The 21,537-nt window shown below is 50.2% G+C and overlaps 1 protein-coding gene and 1 long non-coding RNA gene across 6 annotated transcripts in view; one reads left to right on the forward strand and one right to left on the reverse strand.

The window, feature by feature from the left end:
• Positions 1-292: 292 nt before the first annotated feature.
• Positions 293-21,537, reverse strand: part of Ankrd11 (ankyrin repeat domain 11) — a 148,778-nt gene continuing 127,533 nt past the window's right edge. For 3 of the 4 annotated variants that reach the window (XM_028752432.1, XM_028752438.1, XM_028752442.1), the window contains exons 5-13: positions 17,680-17,850; positions 17,303-17,506; positions 16,332-16,474; positions 14,238-14,385; positions 7,267-13,793; positions 4,822-4,920; positions 4,608-4,751; positions 2,730-2,822; positions 293-1,311 (exon numbers count right to left, since the gene is read on the reverse strand). In XM_028752432.1, coding sequence (XP_028608265.1) covers positions 1,126-1,311; positions 2,730-2,822; positions 4,608-4,751; positions 4,822-4,920; positions 7,267-13,793; positions 14,238-14,385; positions 16,332-16,474; positions 17,303-17,506; positions 17,680-17,850 — 7,715 coding nt within the window. In that variant the 3' untranslated portion in view covers positions 293-1,125. Of the gene's footprint in view, positions 1,312-2,729; positions 2,823-4,607; positions 4,752-4,821; positions 4,921-7,266; positions 13,794-14,237; positions 14,386-16,331; positions 16,475-17,302; positions 17,507-17,679; positions 17,851-18,283; positions 18,381-21,537 lie in introns of all 4 variants that reach the window. The other variant, XM_028752447.1, reaches the window with a different exon arrangement.
• LOC114608491 lies at positions 4,079-18,772 on the forward strand. Of its 2 annotated transcripts, none has more exons than XR_003709382.1 (5): positions 4,079-4,771; positions 5,483-5,714; positions 14,284-14,506; positions 17,695-18,060; positions 18,302-18,772. It is a non-coding gene; the product is annotated as an uncharacterized LOC114608491 (long non-coding RNA). The 2 variants fall into 2 exon arrangements; XR_003709383.1 differs by lacking the exon at positions 18,302-18,772 and having other exon boundaries at positions 17,695-17,861; positions 17,953-18,212.

The following is a 21,537-nucleotide window of genomic DNA, read 5'->3' on the forward strand; positions in this document are numbered from 1 at the left end:
CAGCTTCACACTGCCAGGTCATGCTCAAGGCCAGGGGTCTTTAGTAGAAACACAAACGTGAGAGACCTGCTGGGGTTGGAAACAAGGGGGTGTCTTGGACGTTGAAGGAGGCTGTGGGCGTCTGACCATTGGCAAAGAAAGGCTGGCCTCTGCTCCAGGCGCGTCCCTCTACCTGGAATCGAAAGTGAACTGTGCAGCGGCAGCACAGGGTTGCATGTATCTTGATAAGTATGTCAGGTATCGTACCGGCCCCCATAAGAGAGACCCTGCTACCTGAAGGGATGGTGCCATGTACAAAGAACATTTTAATTAATTTATTTATTTCTTTACACATAACTGAAAGTGATGTTACAGTACATAAGTTATTTACAACTGTGCAGTAATGTGTTGCAAAATAAATTATCTAGAAGGCAGCAAAAGTACATTGTGAATGTATATAAAACTGTACAGGTTTGCGGATACACTCTATAGGATTATTGGCTCTGTAGTGTTTCAAGTTACGTTCTCAGAAAGAGAAACAAAATGCCCAAGATTAAAGGAAAAATATACAAACCACGTGGATTTGACTCCATTAAAAACACTATCGGAGAGTCCTGGCTGCGTCCCTGTGTCCAGGCAGGCAGCAGCCGGACCCCTGCCGGCACCAGTGTCCAAGCCTGTCCCGGGGACCATGGCGGGACAGCACTTTCCTGCCTCTCTGACCTGGAGGTCACTGCTTATGCGAGGTGGACACCTTAGTCTATTTTCCATTGGTTGATCAGAATGGAATGAGGAATTAAAACACACACTCTTGCTCTGCGACTCCTCAAGTGCCCTGTCATCAGCTGGAAGAAAACCCAGAGGGCATGCCTGAGACAGAGCCACCTTGTCTGTGGCCACGGTCTCCTTGTCCCAAGGCCTGGCAAAGCTCTGCAGTGTCTGGGCCTCATGCTCCCCACAGCAACTGGTAAAAAGAGATGCATTCTACCTCACTGGCATCTGGAAGGGAGACATATGGCCAGGTGCAGTCTCTGGGCTCCTTCCACTTGATGGACGCGGTGCTCCCTCCTCCGCTGCCGGGACTCATCGGCAGCACTGGGCGACCTATATGGCCCTTGTTTGTGTCCTGTGACCTTCCTCTGAGTGTCATGCTGGCAATAGCACGAAGTCATCGTTGACGTCAACCATGGGCACGTAGAAGGATGGCACCTCATTTACACACAGGGATTTGTGCCCAGCAGGGTCCAGCTCCTGGGCCTTCAGCTGCCACTCCATCCTTTGCACGGCGTTGAGGGCCGCGGCCTCGTGCTGCTGCCGCATCAGCAGACATGTCTGTGGAGCACACAGGGTGAGAGGGATGGCCAGGCCCTGGCTTCCACCACTGGATTGTAAACCCACCCTGATTCTTAGCCCAGAACCTGGTTTATCTGCTGATGAGGCCCGGGTCCTCCTGGAGTCAGCAGATGGACCTCCCCCATTCTCACCATCAGATTGGAGTAACTCAGTCATACTGGAGGTCTGACCTTTAACTGCCCCATCTCCTACAACTCACCTTTGGGGGTTGTAGCTCTGCTTTCGTGTGTGTGTGTGTGTGTGTGTGTGTTTTCACAATAGTAATGACATTTAAAAGTATACACAGGGACTTGGATGGAGTGGTATATGTTTAGGACCAAATGAATCATTTTAAACATGGCACAGACAGTCCAACCAGCTCAGAGTGGTCTACTGTCATGTGACTGAACCTAAGTTAATGAAGTACAGTTATGGGTACCCGGTATGCTGGATTATCCCAATGAACACACTGCTCAAATCTGTAAGCGTTGAGTGACTAGAGTCATTTAATTGCTCGGTGAGGTGCACGATTTATGAGACTCGAGCCTGTGAGCCTGCTCAATGAAACTACCAGCGGTCTGTTTCCCACTCTACAGGGAGACAGAGCCTCCTCTGACCCAGCCTTGCATAGTCTTCTGAAGAACCCCATTAATCTTTTGGTTCATTTCACTAAGATCTGGCCATTTTATCTCCTTCCAGAATTCTCTTTAAAGAAATTTGAGGACTGGTTTGTTATCAAATATGGCTAACCTTTAATGTCTCGTCATAGTCTCTGTCTCCTAGCCAACGTTCTGGAGAACCTCACTTGGGATGAGGTGTGACCTAGAGGTGACTCTAGGACAGAGTATACAATGGGAGGAGCTCGTGGGAAAACGGAAACCCCCCTCAGCTCTGAGCCCTGCTTGTGCCAAGCCTCAGGCCTGAGCACAAGGCTTCTGATTCTCCCAAGGTCACTTGAGCACCTCTGACGTGATGAGCCTCTATGCAGTGCTAATGTTCATTACCCACTTAACTTATCGTCCTGCCTACAACAGGATTGATGACAGCAGCCAGGAGACTGTGGGTTGTAACATTTATGGGGAAGCTGCATAACAGCGAGGCATGAGCTTCTCTCTCCGCTGTAACTGGTATGCTGGCATCTGATGAACCCTATGTTTGGCTGTAGCAGCTGTAGGTGGTGATTTGACTCCTCCTCGCTCATCTGCCTCGTGTACACACTAGCCAGTACTTCAAGTGTGGAAGAGAGTTTGTGACCTGTTAGCAAGGCTCAGGCTGGGTCCTTCTACCTGGACAGAAGGGAAGACACTGGAGACCTAAGCTCTCTGCTTAGCAGCAGCAGTAGTAGTGTGGGAACCTCCAAAGCGTCTCTCCCCTGTTGGTGGTGCGGCCCCTCGAGAACATCTCAAGTGAGCACTCACCTTCATGCGGTCGTACTTGTCATCTACGTCCTGCAGCCAGGAGATGAACTGGCGGGCATTGAAGCGGTCTCGCACAGACTTGTTCTCATCCCCCTGTGGGATCGACAGGATGTTGACCAAAGCTCGAGGAGCCGTGAGGGTGAGACGTTTGTCCATCAGAGAACACTAGGGCAACCTCGTCCTAGCAGCACATTTGAACCATCTGTCTCTGCCCTTGAGTATTCTTAGGTACTGGTGGCCATAGACTTAGCCGTTGCCCCCAAGAGATGGGGCGGTTGATATTTTGCAGGGCTGCATGGGTGGGGGAGCTGAGTGGGAAGCTACTTCCGTGCACAAGATGCTGCGGCCTCCAGTCTACCGCTCTGAGATCACAAAGCCAGCAATGGTGTGCTCTCACTTATTCCTCTTTAGAGGTGCAAAGTAATTTTTCTACTTTGAAAAGCACAGTTGAGAAGTCTGAGGTGGAAACTTGAGAATCTTGTGTGGACTGGGATCAGTTTCCTCACTGGCTCCCTCTGCATGGAGTGTGAGGACCCTCACTTCATTTTATGTTGCCTCACAAAGGGGAAGAACTTGGAGCTGGAATGGACGCATCAAAACAAGACTCTGCTCTGACACGGTTGGCCGATATGCCTGAACGCTAGGGGGCAGGGCAAGTGTGGAAGTTCTGTAATCGTTGGCCAGTGACCCTGTGGCTGATATCCAGTATGGACCAGGAGGGATGAGGATGATGCAGGGATCTCGTCTTTTCCTTCAAAAGCAACTTTTTCAAATTGCTTGAAAAGTATAGGAATTTGTATTTAAGCAAAACTTTCAAACACTTCATTATCTGTATCAGTTTGTTGATGCAGGAGAGTATCTTTTGTGCTAGGCTTGGTGGTACACACCTGTATGTATAATCCAGCACTTAGGAGTGGGAGGCAGAATCAGAGTTCAAGGCTGGCCCAGGCTACACTGAGACTGTCTCTAAAAAGAATACCTGTTGTTAACCTGCACAAAATGGGGAAAGTGTTTGTGTCCCTTTTCCAAGTATAAGATTGTTAATGGACTAAAAAAAGAGTTTACTCCAGGTTTACTCGATTACACTGTACATGGCAAGGCCTCGAGAGTTCGTTTTATCACCAAGGTCTCGACAGCCAGGAGGGAACAGGTTACAAGCAGCTATATGCTCAATAGGGACACGGCCCAGGAGGAAGTCTAACGCTAGGAGATCCCTACAGAGCACAGAGAGACTAGTGTGTAAGAACGACGGCCTGTGTAGGACGGGCTGGCAGAGTCAGGTCAGGGTGGTTATCTGTAGGATACTTGGGGCCTGAAATGATGCAGAGCAGGAGGAAGTGAGAAAGCGCTAAAAAGGCTGCTGGGAGTTTCCTTAGGGAGACAGTGGGGCAGGCATGCAGTTTAAGTACTGGAACACTGCTCTGGCACGTGGTGTAGACTGGCTACATACTTCTAGGCCCCGTGGCTCCAACTGCCCCACATAAAGCCAAACACAATGAGGCTAAGCAGCTTTGCTAGGCCTCTGCAGTTTCATGGGAACACTTGTCCTGTGGCCTCAATGTCTTGTTGCTGCAATTATCACTGGCCCATCATGTCACTAACAGAGCAGCTCTGGTCACCTGTAGCTGACACATCACCCATGCAGCCGGGGAGAGGGAGGGAGTGCTGTTAATCCATGCACAGTAGCCTCAGACAGTCCCGAAAGCTTGAGGGCCTTATCTGTGACATTCCCGTGCCTTCTGAGGTAACCTGGGGCCAGGTCCCCACAACATGCCGTGGACAGGGCAGCTCTGGTCTAGACGCAGAGGCTTGGGTATACGGGACATGTCTTGGGAGGAAATGTGAAAGATGGCACCTACAGCTGCTAGTGTTACTGACCTGACTTTCCAGAGGCATGTTGTAGACCTCGGAGTCCAGGAGCATTGTGCATGCACTGAATGGCACGGCCTGGTTGGCAATGGTCCTGGCTGCCCGGCAATGAACCCGAAGAATCTCTTGCTCGCAGGACACAATCAGCTTCTCCTGAAGAAGGAGAGGAACAGGTAAGCTTAAGATTATTGCCAGCAGGCCCCTTGCCCAAGGCTTCACTTACCCTCTCGATGCTGTGCTGCAGGCGCAGCTTACCCCGTACAGCCTCTTGTTGTTTGAACAGCTCCTTCAGGGGCTCCGCTAGGGAGGGAGGGGGTGCAATCTGCAAATATAAAGGGAGAGGGGTAAGCCACAACAAGCATATTAAAAATGTGGACACGTTCTAGCCTAGCACCCACACCCAGAAACTTGTCGAGAAGTGCCTGTCGGTTACCTGGAAGCAGCATGGGAGAGCTGCACGTAAACCCTACAAGCAATGTCAGGAAAGGCACAGAGCGTCTGGGGCCAGGTGTACACCTATGCCAAAGAGCACTGTGGGAAATGTGAGGATTCTGAGCGTGGACAGGGAGCGTGTAATTGAGGTGTGCATATAGAATCCTGAACCAAGAGGGGGTCGGGGTGGTGTGGGGAGAACTAGACAGCCAACCACGTTAAAAGCAATGGGTAGAACCTACCAGTATCCCTATAGCCCTATGGAAGTGTCTCACAGGTGAGTAAGTAAGTAATACACCACAGACAATGAGGCAGAGGAGAGGCTGGTCTGTGGGGCCTAGCAGAAGTGAGGTTAGTATGGAGTCAGACTTCCACAGCAGACACAGAGATGGAATTGTGTACAGGACCCGAGGCTCGTCAATTCTTTTGTCTCTTATTACTCTCCATCACAGGACGAACATGCAGTGGTGACGGCAGATCAGGGTTGGGGCAGCACGTGCTGCTGCTCCCTGTGAGCCAGAAGAGAAGTGACAACACAGACACACCCACAGACTGGACCTTTCTGGACCACACAGGAAGATGCATCGTTCCAGGTGAAAGACCTGGGCAGCGAGCAACAATGCAGTGACTGGCAGGCAAATCCAGCCGAGATTTGAGAATACAGTCTCTCAGTCTTTCACTGAGGTGAGGTGGGTTACGAAAGGCAGGCAACAGCTCAGCAGGGATTGCCTGAAGAGCAGCCTCAATCCCACTGACTAAGAACTTGACAAAGACTCATGCCCACATGGTAGTGCTCTCACGCAAACATGCCAGGCAAAGATCACCATGCCTTGTAAAGAGTCTTGGGAAGGATCTGAGGCCCCACCCTTAACAGCTCATGTAGACTCAGTGCTTTGGGGTTTGAACTTTTTAGTTATAAACTAAATATTAGGGGCTAGCAAGATGGCTCAGCAGGTAAAGGCATCTGACACCAAACCTACTGACTTGGGTAAAATCCCTGAGATTTACCCACATGGTGGACAGCTGTTCTGGCTCCTCTTTGTGTGTTGAGGCAGGCGTGCGCGAGCACACACATACACACACCCCAAAACTGGGGCAGGGAGTGACCTTACAGTTTCAGCTAAATGTCTGCAGCCTCATCTGTCACATTTTTCAATATGCCTGTCCTCCAGGACTACGTTTCCAGTGGGGCAAGGAGACAAGTCACCCTCAAGGCAGACCAGGCAGGGCCACTATCACAGGCACGAGTACTTAATCCATGAGGAAAGTACACTGAGCGCTCCTTCGGCTTCTGACCTAGTGAAGCAAAGCTAGTCCCAGTCCTGCCTGCTTCACTCAAGGGTGTGTGGGATGCTAAGAGAGACTAGTGGGAAGGCACACAGAGCACGGACACAAGTCATATCACTCTGTTTCAGTAATCAAACCTTTACAAGAGATGATTTACTGACCAGTACTTTAGGGTTTTGGAACGCAGCAGGGCATACGACAAAGCTTGGGTCTGGTCGCTGCAGGTCAGGGCTGCAGGTCAGGGCTGCAGGCAGGGGAAGGTCTGGGACCTGCAGCTGGGATCAAGTACTTATATTCCAAGGTGAACCGCCAAAACGAGCTCCGTCCTCGGTTCCTAGGGCATGTTTTCTGCCTAGGCAGGGGTCAGCGTGGCCACTCCCTTACACTGTAGCATCATGGTGAGTCTCCAAGTCAGAAGAAACACACAAAGGCGCTGGCTACAAAAGCCAGCTGAGTAGAAAAGGAAGCTGCCTGTAGGATTGCTGTGTGTGGCTATGTGAAAAAAAAAAAAGTCCAGTTCTGAGGTGCTGGGGAGAATGTCAGAGACGGCTCTGACGGCCAAGGGGAGGTGCTATGGGAGAGCCCTGCTGCAGGGATGGAGGACTGCAGGGATGGGGGACTGCAGGGATGGAGGACAGCCACCGTCTTAAACTGCCAATGAAGGAGTGGAGGCTGCAGGATGGCAGCGAGACCCTAGAACCATGACAGATGACGGTGGGAATGGAGAGGCAAACAAGGCAGTGGAGACCTTTCACTGTGAACAGAGAGAAGGAAAGGGACCACTGTGGATAGGCTTGGAGGTAGGTGTGTATAGTGAAGGGCTAGCTAGGAACTGGCCCTCACAGAGGACAAGAATGCCAGTGCCTCTTCTGACCCCAAAGCTCTCTGCTCATTACTGCCCTGGTGCCTTGCTGCCTGGTACTTGTGGATACAGTTCGCACGGACTCACCACAGGGATGTGCAGCTTGCTGAGGGGCTTGCCATCCAAGAGGTAGGACCCCGTGTAGGTGACGTACTCAGCATAGCACTGGGGTGCCTGCGGAGTTATGCAGCAGAGGATTTTTCGTTTCTCTTCAATCTTCTTTCTGATTTGAAGGTACTCAAAGTATGGGTTGGACCTGTCACTATGGTAGGGTTCAATGGCATCCAGTTTGATGGCATCCACAATGGCTGCCAGTGTCTGCTGGATAACCTCCCGGGTCTGCTGTGTGGACGTGTTCAGCTGCTGCTGCAGCTGCTGACTAGACCTTTGGAAGCGCCGCTTGCGGGGGTGTTGGGCCTGGGCATCCTCCTCCTCAGAGGCACGACCCTTGGCTCTAGAGGCTGGGGCAGGCACTGAGTCCTTCTCTGTTGCAGGTATGCCCTGCTTGCTCTGGCTTGCCAGCAACTGGGCACGGTTCCTGGTCATGCGCTGAGGAACTTCTTCCACCTTGGGGGCCTTAGGGACCTCGGATGTAGGTTTGGGCTCTGGGTCTGTAGCTTCTGGCTGACCGTTGCCTGGGGGTCCCTCAGCTGCAGGCGCGACACAAGCAACCTCTGCACTGTTCTGTGCCTGTGCCGAGCCATCTGAGGGAGGTCCTTCAGGTGCACAGCAGGGAGCAGCAGAAGCATCTTCAGCCTCAGTCTCTCCATCAGCACCTCCCGGAGGATGCTGCTCAGGGGGACTGGGTGCTGGCACCAAACTGGAGACTGAGGCTTCAGGGGCGCTGCCATCTGCCAGGACCTCTGTTTCCACTGTAGCTTCTAGAACTACATCCAGCTTTGGTTCCTCTGAGGGCTCAGGCTCTGTGGAGAGCTGAGGTGATGCTTCCTGAGGAGGTGGGGCTGGTGGTTCCTCAGCTGCTGGGGCAGGGACATCCCCTCCACTGAGAACCCCTGTGGGGCCTGGAGGGCTCTCCACTGGAGGAACAGGACTGGCCTCTGCAGCTTCTGCCTCAACATCTGAAGCATCTTTGGCCTGGAGAGGAAGCTCGGGCAGTGAGAAGGGCCCCAGGTCGAGGTCGTCCTCAGGGCTGGTAAAGGCTTCATGCCACGTCACTGGTTCCACCTGGTTGAGGGCAGCTATGCTATGACTGCTGTCTAGGAAGCTGCTCTCCAGGGGTCCTAGGGCCTCTACCTGAGCCACAGTAGTAACGCCTGTGGGTTCAGGGGCTGTGTCCAGGGGTGCATCTGGGTGTGACTTGCAGTTGCTGAAAAATGACTCCAGCCTAGTAGGAGCAGCATAAGGAGCAGCCCCTTCTGGGGCAGAGATGGCCACTGGGACTGCTCCTGTCCCACCATCTTTGACTTCTTCTAGGGCTGGCTCAGGGGCCGGCAAAGGGTAAGATCCTGGAGAGACAGGGTATGTGGGTTCTGCAGCACTGAAGGGTCCTGGGTTGGTGGAATGGAGGGATTCTCCAGGGCAGAAATGTTTTGGGGATTCTGCAAACCTCTGTGGAGACTTTAGCATAAGCTCAGAGCTGACAGGCCAGCTGACAGGGTTTTCAGAGGCACTAGCAATAAGGGTGGAGGACAGAGCCTGTTCAGCAGCAGTGTGTGTCCACTCAACAGGCTCCTCAGTAATGACTGTGTTGAAGGGGCCCTCATCCAGGGGCTCCAGATAGCTGGGCTCTGGGGGAAGGATGGCAGCTGTGGCCTGCTGGTCCTCTGTGGCATCCAGAGGTAGGCCTAGATCTGGGGGCAGGGCCCCTTCGATGGCTGGGGTCAACAGTTCACCTCTAGGGGAAGGGGAAGACTTTGGTGGTAGGTTGGAGAAGACGCTGTCTGTGGGTGGTGTGGCACTGACCACAGCTGTTGGCGGACAGTGCAGAGTGTCTACCTTGGGTGAGGGGATCCCATAGTCTGGGGAGTAGTATCCAGGGGACAGGCAGGCAAACTTTTCTACAGGAACAGGTGGCAGAGGAGCTTTTTCTTCCAGCAAGTGCTGTACTGGGGAATCGAAACTCGAGGGTGCAGGGACACTCTGTTGCCTGAACAGCTTGTCCCCAACAGTGAACTCTTCCTCGGGTGTCCTCCTGATGTCCACAGATATCGAGCGATAAAGGTTTGTGGAGATAGGCCTGGTGGGTGTCTGGCCTGCATTTTCTGAAACAACACTCGAAGCCACAGAGAACCTGTCAAAAAAGGGCGGAGAGCAGGCACTGGTGGACGTGGTGGAGACAGGCATCGAGTGCTGGGAGTCCGTGCAGTCGAACACCAGGTCAGGGTAGTCATCAGCACTGCAGGATGGGGTTCTGGGTGTGTGCATCACCTCTTCATAGCTAGGGCATGATACTACTGAGGTGGGTGTGGGCACCCCGGTGGGTCGGCCCTGCTCAGTGCGGGGTGAAGCAGGCAGAACCTCCTTCAAGGGCTGTCCAGCCAGCCAGTCTTTGGACTCTGTACCTGGTCCAGAGTGTGGCTTGCTCTCACCAGTGGGCAGCACGGGAGCTGGCTCCTTGACCTTTTTCTCCAGCCCCAGAGCTTTCTTGGAAGCAAAGTCTAGACTCTTCTTGCGCCCGTCATCTGTGGGCTTCTTCTCTTTGAGCTTGGGGTCTCCAGACCTATGCCGCATCTTTTCCATCTGCTTCATGCGTTCCTTGTGTCGCTTGTGCCGCTCCTCAATCTCAAGATCTTTCTGGGACAGCATCCTCTCAAAACTTGTCATCATGAGGTCGCCATCGCCCAGGAGCTTCTCCCGGGGTCTGCTGTCTTTCTTGCTCGAGTCTCTGGAGGGCAGGAGCTTGTCGTTCCCGTTGCTCATCTTCACCGACTCGCCCTTCTCTCGTTCTGTGTTCTCCTTGAATTTCTCCTTCAGCTTGGTCTCAGTGAGCTTCAGGTTTTCGTCTCTGGACTTCTCCTTGAAGGAGTTGGGAGGGTTGTCCTTGTCTTTGGCGGCAGGCTTTGGCTCATCCTTGTGATGTCTTAGGAAGCCATCTGTATGCTTGTCCCTGTGTCTCTCCTTTTCTTCCCTCCATTTCTCCCTGTGCTTCTCTCTCCTCTTCTTCTCTTTAAGGGTGCTGATGGTGCTCGACCCATACGGCTTTAATTCCTTTTCTATTTTCTTGGCAGGCTCTCTTTCAGAATCATTTCTGTCTTTCTTTTCTGAAGAGAACAATTCAATAGCCTTATCTAGCTCCTCTTCCATGTCAGCTTTGGTGGAGTAGGAAACTCCGGAAGCCTCGGCATCTAGGAATTCTTTCTCATACTGGCTGGCTTCCTTCCTGACGCTGCTGATGCCATCCTTGTAGTCTTCGCTCTTCTCCTTCTTTTCTGCCTTTTCTTTCTTGGCTCTCTCACGCTCATGGCTTTTCTTAGAGGAAGATGAGGAATGCCGGTGCCTCTCCTTCTCCCTCAGTTTCTCTGAGAGGCAGGTACTCTCCCTGGCCTTGTCCTCTGGTGGGGGCTCAGAGAAGGACACTTCCAGGAGCGTGCTCAGGCTGGGTTCCTGACCATGGTCAGCAAAGCTGTCAGAGGAGACCTCGCTGCTCTTGTCATTGGAGTCTTCCCGGTAGTCCTGCAGAGCCTCTTCCTCCAACTTCTCCAGCAGGCTCTTTTCCACATCAGGGCCCCGTGAAGACTTCCTCTCCCGGGAGTGCTCCTTCTCTGGCTTCTCCTTGTGTTTACTCTTTGTCTTGTCTTCAACAAAGTGCTTCTTTTCTACCTTTTCAGGGAGCTTCTGCTTATTTTTCTTTTCTTGGGCAGAGTCAACAGAGGCTCTGTCTTTCCTGTCCTTGTATTTCTCTGCACACTCTTTATCTTTCTTTTCCTTGTGCTTCTCAAAGATCTTCTCTTTCTTGTCCTTCCCCCCTTCCACAGCTCCTCTGTCTTTCTTCTTTTCCTTGGGCTCTTTGTCTCTCGGCTTTTCTGTGTGCTGCCTGTCAGAAGAGGACTTTCTGTGCCTATCTGAGGGGTGTTCTCGTCCATCTTCCTTCTCCTGGAGGCTCTCAGCTCGCTGTGTGTCGCTGGCTTCTCCAACCTTGAAGCTGCTGGCCACGCACTCCTCTTTCTCATCCTCACTCTCGTCTGTGAATATGTCTGCCATGTACCAGCTCTTTTCCTTTCCCTTCCTGTCGTCCTTTCTCTCCGAAAAGTCTTCTGAGATGATACTAGAGAATACCTTCTCTTTCTTCTCTCTCAATTGGTCAAAGGATGTTTTTCTGTCTTTGCTGTGTATATCTTTATGCTTTTCCTTGATATCTTTCTTCTCTTTAAAGCACTTTTCAAATTCTTTGTCTTTCTGACACTTCTCGAGAATAGACTTCTCGCTTCTATCTCTCTCACTGGACTTATCTTTGTACTTTTCTGCCCTGCCCTTTTCCTTCCTCTCCTTTTCTAGGGCATCCTTTTTCTCTTTTTCCCGAGCTGCATGGGGCCGTTCCCAGGGCTCCAGGTTCTTGGAGAAGTCACAGTCTACCTTGTCTTTGAAGGTGCTCTCACACCCACACTCCTTTAGGTCCTCCCTGTGCACTTCTTCAGACCGAGTCCGCCCATCCCTCCGCTCCCGGGAGCCCTCTAGGGTATCCCTCCTGTCCCGGCCCCCTTCTGCAGACTCTCGCCTTTTCTTGTCTTTCTCAGAGAGATAGCTGGGGATGCTTTTCTGCTTTTCCGTTTGGTCTCTCCTCTTCTCAGAAGTCTTGTCTAGACAGTCCCTGTCTCTCTTTCGGAAGAAAGAGTCTCTGAAATCTCGCTTCTCCCGAGTTCTGTTGTCACGCTTCTTTTCCTTACTGTCTTCTTTGACAGTTTCCAGGATAAGTTTGGCCACCGAGTCACTCTTGATGTCTCTATAGTCTGTCACTGAGTCCCAGCTGTCCTCTCCCTTGAAATCAAAAGAAGAATCAGACAGGTCAGAAAACCACCTCTCTTGTTGGTCATCAGAGAGGCTGAACTTGGTGTCCTCGTGATCCAAAAACTGACTTTTGTTACAATAGTCATCAAAAGCAGTGTCTTCCCTGTACAGCTTTTCCTTTTTGAGTTTCTCTTTGTCCTCTCTGAAGGCCTTCTCCTTCTCCTTGGAAGCCTTGTCCTCTTTGATGTCATTCTTCTTCTCTAGCTTGGAAGGTCGGTCTTTGGATTTCTTCTTCCTTTCTTCTTTGTACAGTCTCAGTTTTTCTTCCTTCGGAGACCTCTCCTTTGTGGACCTCTCCCTCTCTGCTTTACTGGAGCGGTCTTTGTCTTCCCGAAAAGCTCTGCTGATGTCTTTGTTCGCATCCTTGATCCTCTTCAGGACCTTCTCGTCCTTGAAGAGCCACTCTTTATCCTCCGACTTCATCTTACCAAGTTTATCCTCTTTTTTAAAGTGGTCTCTGTCGTGTTTCATTACCTTCATCTTATTTTCAGAGGAAAGGTCATTCTCTAAAAGGATGGGTTTATCTGGCTTTTGCTTGGAGTCCTCATATTCGTAGGTAAAGCTTTTCAGTTTAAGTTCTTGGCTGACAGAACATTGTCCTTTTTCCTTATTTTTGTGTTTGTGTTTCGTTTTGTGTTTTTTGACTACCTTCCCTTCTTTGTCCAGCTTGGGGACAGCTCCATCTGTACAGGGGTGGAAGGTGCCTCTCTTCTCTGGTGCCATGCTCTGCAGACCTCCCCTTTTACGGTGTTCCTGCTTCCTCCTCGTAGGCTTCAGAGATTCTACACTGGAGCCCTCGGAGGAGGAGTCAGACTCACTGGTCAGTCCTGTCCTTGAGGAGTCTGACAAAGAACTCACCTCAGACCAGGCAGGGGAGGACATGCCTTTCCAGCTGTCAGTGCGCCAGTGCTTCGTGTGCTGGTCAGCGTGGCCGGAGCTGTGTCTCTGAGCCACGGCACTACCATGAGACGAGGTGGAGGAGGCAGACAGTGAGCTGAACAGGGAAGGGTCCTTCAGCACCAGCGGAGACCCCTTGAGGCAGCTTGAGCTCCCTACAGAGTCCCCATCATCCTCGTCGCTCTCTGAGGACTCACTTTCTGACCCAGAGGAACAGAACTTGTCACTCCTCTTTCCAAACCGAACTTCTTTCCCTTTCGTTTCTTTCTTTCGCTTCTTTTTCAATTTATTTTTTTCTTTTTGCTGCCTAGAACTAGAAGACTCTCGTCCCTTACTGCTAGGTAGCATTGTGTGTGCTGACAACCTCAGCTTCTCTCCGGCCCCTATGGAAACACTCATGTCCTCCTCATCTGACGTGTCTGACAGGATACGGTGGGCTGCCTTCTTTGGTGCAAGCGTGTTGTTTTTTGAGTAACTCTTCACTTCCATCTTGGGGATTGAAATGAAGCTGTTCGACTTGGCTTCTTTCCTATAGTCCTTCTTTAGCAAGTGCTTGTCATCCACGGGTGGGACCCGGTCCTGCTCGTCATCCTCATCAAACTCATACTCGTCCTTGACAGGGGTCACAGTTTTCTGGGGCTCTGGGTTCTTAGCCTTCAGCTTGAGGCCTTTCTCAAACTCAGAGTCTGTGTTATTGCCATCGACGGAGCTGGAAGGTGCAAATGATGGGGCATCCTCTTCTTCAGAGCTCTCTGTTGGGAACAGGAAGGGAGATGTCAGGCAGGCCAGCATCATTTTCCTACCATCAGTTAAAGATGCTCTGCACCTGTGGTGTGAACAGGCCTCCCCCAGGCATGGGTGCCCAGGAGGGGAAGCTGGACGGCTCTGCTTCGGAAGAAGGAAGCACTTTACTTTAGTCACATCTGAGGCCAACCACAGGCAGAAGGAACCCACAGGGCTTTGTGAGAGACAAGGCTGGTATCTCAGCAGACAGAGTACAGGCATCTTGGCAGTGAGGTACCCTGGCAGAACTCCTGTATCTGGAAGTTCCTGAAGGCGCCAGCCACCTGAGGAGGCTTGTAGACCCTGTGTTGCAATCTGCAGGGGAATACCATATGTAGACACTGCATGGTGCTCTCTCAGCAGGCAGTACAAAGCCCCGCCCACCCACTACAGCATCCGCTGGCCTGGCTTACCCGTTGAGCTCTCCTCACTGGAAGTGTATGTGCCTTTGCCTAGCAGGAGATTCACCATCGTCGGGGAGCTGGCTACTTTCAACGGTGTCTCGCCTTTTCTGTTGCTCTGCTGAGGATTCCCACCATACCGTAACAACAACTTCACCACCTACAAAATACGAGGAATGGCATTAACAGACTGTCGGAAAAATGCTGTTACCCTGTCATGCCTGGAGAAGACACAGGCTAGGACATTCTAACCCCTGGTGTGGGGTGCTGTGTGCAGAGCCGTAAGTGTTCTTTTGTGAGAGGTTGCACAGGGTGGGTGGGGTTCCCTCCAAAATTGAGTCATGTCCAGTTCTCTCCTGTTCTTGCCGGGCTATCTCTTCCCCAATCTTCTTTCTCACAGAGCTCCCCTTCCCAAGAGAGAGCTGGTCAGCAGCAGGTCCCAAAGGTGGGTACATAGGGACTGGGGGGGAATAGGAAATAGAGAAAACAAAGACCACATTTCTGTAAGCTGCTTTATTTATTTTCATTTACATTAGAAAATAAGATAACTCCTTCCTTGCTTGATTTTACATGCATAAATATGGTTACATGGGTGACAGAAACATTCAAGGTGACATTTCAACAGCTCTATTCAGCCATTTATCAGCATATTCCTGAAACAGTAACTCACTCTACGCCAGTGCAAATATCCAGTTTCAATCTAGCCTCAACTTCAGTTCAAGCTTTAATACACACTCTTGTCACTCACAGACTGGTTCCAGTTCAAGGTAGCATCACCATGGAGAGTTTTTAACGCTTGTGAGTTCTCTACTGCTGCTGTAACAAACCATAGCCTGTCTTACAGTGGAAGGAATCAGTCTCACTTGCTTGGCTTACATCAAGGCGCAGAGAAAGCTGGCTTGTTCCTTCAGTGTGTGGGTTGTTGTCAGAATTTGGTTCCTGCAGTGCTGGGACCAAAACCCTATTTTTCCTGCTGTCTGTCATGGCCAGCAATGTCGGCCATGTTCCTAACGGGCCTATTGTCTTCTGTCTCCTCCTTCCATTCAGGAAGACAGGCTTTCAGAAGCTGCCTTTAGGACTACACTCCTGAGAGGCCACTGTTCTTTTGCTGAGCTTACAGCTTATAGTTTGTGACATTTTACATAATTAAAGAAAAAGTTAAAACTCATGGATATAAGAAGATTCAGACAGTGGCTCTTCCCTTCCAGTTTTACCACTGGCCAGTTCACAGCAGCCTTACCCACCTTCCATGGGGTGGTTTTACAAGTCTCTCCTCGGATACTGCATCAAACCCTTCCAGTACGTTTTTCTAAAGGGCTCTTAAAAAACTAGCAAGCAAATGAACCATCATGTCATTATCTCAATATTAAATCTAAAAGTTTAATATATGCACGTATATATACCATTTTTTTTTTCATTCAATGATTCACTGTGTACTGCTGGGTTCTTTATCTGTAGGTTCTGGCAGCTTTCAGGCAAGAGCTGCTTTTCATCACTATTAACTTGGACAGATGTTATCATCCTCACCATGCTCACTGATCTGTTTGTAGCTAGAACCCCCTCAAAAATGAATCCACTTCTACAACCCATTCTCTTACAGGAAGAGGTATGTCTGGCATATCTTAGGGGTTTCCTTTCCTGCTGTGGACCTACAGGAAGTCCTGACCCACCCACAACAGTAATCTAATTTTGACTACAATTCCCTATGCTGACTCTCCTCTCCCCTAGACTCTGGACTGATCTTCTGGATAAGATCAGTAGCCGTGAGAACAGGGACACAGTAGCAACTCATACAGCTGTCCATCCAGCCAGACAAGACAGCGGGACTGGCACTGTACATTTACTATAGTGCTGTTTGCTAGTCATCAAAATGGAGAGGTATCTGGGTACTAGCCTAGGGCAGAAGGAACAGCTAGGCCTTAAGGCTGGAAAGAGGATGGGGGAGTTGAGGGGGGGGGGCAACAGGGGACAGCAACGATGACAACACAAAACTCACTTCCCAGTATTAGAAACTGAAAACTAGCTAGGACAGAGAGCCATGAAGCTGAAGACAGTCCGGAGGTTAAGGACAGAGCAGCCACTGGAGGGCTGCAGGGAGATGCCAACCTTGTAGTGCCCGTTGTTGGCGGCATCGTGCAAAGGCGTGTCGTCATCCAGGCCCTTAGTGTTCACCTCTGCCCCAGCGGCTAACAGCTGCTTGGCGATGTCATAATAGCCCCGGTTACACGCCTCATGCAGCGCAGTCCAGCCTGAAAACAGAAACTTGGGGTATTTGTTATGTAATCCCTGAAAGCATCACTCCTGCCTAAATTGTGGTTGTGGTGAATGACAACGGGTGAGTGTGTGCTGCTCTTCCCTAAGGAGTGGCCATCTGGGCAAGGAGGCTACACCCAGAGCATACGTCTTAGTTTTTTGTTGAATTGTGGTGTCTTGCATACTGAGCACCTAGCCTCCTACAACAGATTTGTAACTTGTGGAAGCAACTCTACATGGGCAGAAAATTTGTGCACTAACCGTCAGAAAATGAAAACTGTTTTACATGAACCTTAAGCAGGGAAATCTTAAGGTTCAGCACAAAGTTGAGTTTGACTGACTCCTCTCCCCTTCTCTGAGATAAAATCCGTACATGTATCTGGTCATATATATCCCCAGCCATTCTGTGTTGTGAACACAGTTCCCTACTGTGTTGCATCACGGTCGGTCGGGGAGCACAGTAAAAAGCCCTGCCCTATACATCTGGGGTGGAGCCTCCACTTATCCCTAGACCAACCTCTGTAGGACAGCAAGTGAGCTCAGTCTGCGGCAGAGTGGCCTCTGCTGACACATTTTAAATCTCCAGTGCAAGACCTCCTGGGCTTGTGGTAGACACACAGAAGGGAAACTTGCAAGCCCCTCCTGATTTAGTGGCCAGATCACACTGTGTGGCTGTGCTGGCAGCCACAGAACCAATGATTCTCCACAAACACACTTCTTCCCATGTTCTGGGGCCAAGGGCAAGGGGCCCACGCTCAGAGCTCAGCATCAGGAGGTCAGAGCCCTGGCAGGCAGCCGGCTGCTCAGGAGCATGGAAGCCTTACCTGCAAAGTCCTTGACGTTGACATCGGCGCCCTCACTGATAAGCTCCTTGATGCGCCGGGCGTCCCCGCGGATGGCTGCTCGGTGCAGGCGGGTCTCTCCACGTTCATTTCTCTTGTTCACCTTATCTTTGGTTTTTGAGGCAGAGTTGGGGGTCCCCTTCTGACACACTGTAGACTGGGAAGGGTGCTTTGGTGTTGTGTCTACTGCAGGCCAAGGAGGAAACAGGCAGGGCGTTACCAGAAGGCAGCTTTGTTTCACAGCAACCTCAAGACCCACCATGTTCATTATGGAAAGGGGATCCACATAGGACCCACTGGCAAGCATAGCCACTCCCTCCCTGTACAAGGAAGCAACCACTCAAGTACCTTCCGCTCACCTGGACTATTTGCAGACTCCTCAGCAGTCATCTGCATGAGCAGAGCCACTTGCTGACGCTCAGAGAGCGGGTATCCAGCTCGGATCCCAGACAGCCCCATGCCGAACAACAGCCCGGACTTTCGGGCAACAGGTTCCTTCTTGATCCTCTTCCGCTCAGGACCCTGCTTCTCTGTGTGGCAGGTGAGGGAGAAAGGGAGGGGAGACTTCATGCCCAATCCTCGAAGCCAAAGTTTTAATTAGCGTTACAGAGCCCCTTCATTCCACCCAACAGCTTCCAGAGCAACAAGGCAGGCCTATGAGGGGGTGACCGTGCTGGGAGCACTGACGTCACCCCACTCTGTGAGAGACACAATGTCATACCCTGTTGTCAGCCCATCAGGTAAGTCTTGGTCTCACCAACCACCTGCTCCCTACAGGCGCCACACACGAAGGCAGTAGGATGGTTCAACACCACTGACCTGGCCCACATGGGACAGGCTGCTATTGTTAACATGTGTCTGCAGTCCTTCCCAGCCCTCCTCCAAACAAACAGTGCACATATAAAATGGCAGACACAGTTTAATATATGTAAATAAATCAAGGCCAACTTGTCAGTACTGTACCTTTCTTCTTGCTTCTAGGAACCTCCATTTCATGCCATGGTGCTTCGAGGACCGTACCAGCCTTGCAGTACCACAACATGGACTGAGCTGGAGGCATCTAAAGGCATCAACACAGAGCACTAACAAGAACGATGTAACAGCTCAGCTGTTCCATCTTAACCGCTCCTAACAAGCAGGCCCTGGGCGCCTCTGACCGGTGACAAGAGACTGTGGCGCTGCTCTAAGAGGTGGGATGCAGAGAACGACCCCAGAGTCCATGACTTGGGAACACAGAGGCTCTCACTTTGAATCCTGCCTTCTTAAAAACTAAATTTGTGGCTTGGTGACTTAGAAGATTTTTTTAATGTTACAAGCCTGTAGGCAGCGACATGCACCTGTTTAACAATTCATGGTCAAACTCTCCTAAACACTTTAGACCACCACCAGCTAGTAGTTTTAAATAAGCCATGGTATAGAGATACGAGAAAATAAAAAAGTATTATATGAGAACAAAGTTTCAGAAAACCATGCCACCCTCAAAAGACTACAACAATATGACATACTCCTGCCGATGGCATTTGCGAGCTACTTACACTAACGATTCCAAAAGAGAAAAGCAAGCCGTCAGCTTTGCTTCTTTGCAGTATGTGGTTGGTACAGTGTAGGTTAGTGTGTCTTCACACCAGAAAGCACACTTTGTTTTTTAAAGTTTGGCACAATAATATTAAGTCTCAAATGAACCCACCAAACCTGCCAACTAAGTGAAAGGTGGTATTTTTGTTTTGTTTGTTTACAACAGGGTCTCATATAGCTCAGTCTATAATGCCCCATTCTCCAGCCTCTGACTCCACAGGGGCCAGCGTTACCAATTTTGTTTTTGTTTTTGTTTGCGAAAGTCTTACAGGCTAACTTTGAACTAAAGAGATCAGCCTGCCTCTGCCTCCCGAGAGTAAAGGAGCTTGCTGCCATGCCTGGCCACATACTTAGTATGACTGGCACATGTACTCTTTAGCAGGCTGAAGGCTCAAGACTGAGACACTAGCATCCTGTCTTGGCTTTTCCTTGTCCTGCAGAGCAGATGCTGCCAACCAGCCATCCCCACAGCCCACTGACTGCTGCCTCTTGCTCACCCAGGGAGGACTTTGCCTGCTCCTATAAGATGCTCAGGGACAGGCAACCCCACTAAACACCGTTCTGCTCTCCTCCACTGAAGAACCTGGTTCTCGAACCCAGCAACTTCTCATACAGTAGAACAAACAGCTAAACATCAGCAGACTTAGTTGTCTAAACGGAGTGGGGTGGGAATGGTTCTGACATGTGCGTTCCTCAAGTCTCTTCACTGCAAATTTAACTTTTCCTAAGCACATGTAACAACTGGCACCCACAACTGTCCCCAGCCTCAAAGTCCAGTAACCCTGAGTGCTTACCCAAACTGTAAGTATCAGACTTCTGGGTAAAAGATGGACACTAAAGAAGCCCTCAAAGGACACTGAAAGTTCTCTGTCCAAAAACACCTGAGCTACCTGACATGAACATAGGTGCCCATCAGATGCTGAAAAGCCAGGCAGTCTAGAGGGTGACCCAGATCTGTGACACCCACTGTCACAGATACATACTATGTACTGTTGGGAGTCCTTAGCCCTCAGAATCATTAGTTCCTGCAGAAAACCAGACTTCTGGCATTTTATACTAACTTCTGTTTCCATCATCCAAATGGAAGGAAAGCAGACTTCATGTGAATTCCAAACGGTGTCTGCTACACTGCTAAGTAGAACACCGACAGCTCCAAGGTGACATTCCGTCTATGACCCAGTTGAATGAGTGGCAGGTAGGGTCACAAGTATGCCGGAACCCACAGGAGGGCAGCGGGGAGGGCTGTCCAACCGTACCCAATCGTCCCCTTAAACCTGTGCTGCTTGGTACTTTGAGATAAGACAGTTGTGTTTTATCACTCAGTTGGAAAGCACCAGGCCTGGATGGATCACCTATTGACCTTCCCTGGCACTGCTGAGGTGGCTTGCAGGACAGTGGACCCAGCTCCGGCAGCCTATTTTAACTGACTTCTGCCATTGCATCCATTGAAGGAAAGGCAGTAAGGACAGAGTATGCTTCCCCAGGAACAGATTGCTTGATTGAAAAGGGCAACAAACCCAGCTCCTCACTGCTGGGGTGGTAGAGGCCTATGATTTTACCAATGCTGTTCAATGTCCATCTGCTGGTGCTACATCCTCAGCAAAGGCTCCTACCGATCCTTATGCTTCTTGCTTATAGCTCACTGCATGAGCTCTCCTGTGCCTACCTCCTCTCCCTGTAGCTCTAACCATTACCCTTCCTCTCTTCTCTCATCTCTTTCATATTTTCTGTTTCAATCATGTCTCAGTTCAGGAGCTGTCTGTCAGTGTCTGTGTGTGCAGGTGTATATCAGAGTATGCCAAAGGTCAACCCTGGGTGTCTTTTCTCAGGCATCTGCATCTTTATCTTTTTCACTGGGGGCAGGCGGATATCGGGGCTAGCCAGTGAGTTCCAGATATCCACTTGTCTCTACTTTTCCAGCTCTGGGATTACACACACGTGCCACCACAACCTATAACCCGGCCCTTGCACATGGGCTCTGGGGATTGAATTCATTTCCTTGGACTTGTTTAGTAAGTATTTTATCAGTGATTCTTTTTATTTTGTTTTTAAATGTTATGTCTAATAAACTATGTAGTCTGGCCACTGAATTTTTAATTTTACTGATAATTTCCACTTCCAAATGTACTGTTTGATACTTAGTTTTTAATTTCTTGCCCGATCTCAACTCTTTGTCCTAGTTCATTTTACTAGTTTTCATTTTGTCCGTATCAGAGGTGTTCTAAGGCCATCCCTTGCAGAACTTTTTGGAACCTGTAGTCTGTAATCCTGACAAACAGGGGCCAGAAACCTATGGTCCTGCCAGTGTATATGGAAACACAGATCCAACCCTATTAGGGGAAGAACAGGTTTCAGGGCAGCCTTCTGAATTTCTTTAGAATCTACCAGCAAATCCTGGTGTCTTTCAATAGAGACCGCCTTCTTTGATAGACAAATGTGTTCTAAAGACACGTCCCTTTTGTGGGGACAGACATTCTACAGTAACCTGAAGACTAACTCAGGGGCCTGGCACCTCACTGAGACAATGCACTTAAATGTTCATGTCATAGCTCTTAGCTTTTTCTAATTCTAGGTTTTTTTCAACAAGATAACCTTTTTAGAGTATAGACTACATCTAATCACTGAAAGTGTAACTCTTATGG

Source organism: Grammomys surdaster, unplaced genomic scaffold (assembly GCF_004785775.1).
Source record: "Grammomys surdaster isolate TR1022 unplaced genomic scaffold, NIH_TR_1.0 128, whole genome shotgun sequence".
NCBI lineage: Eukaryota > Metazoa > Chordata > Mammalia > Rodentia > Muridae > Grammomys > Grammomys surdaster.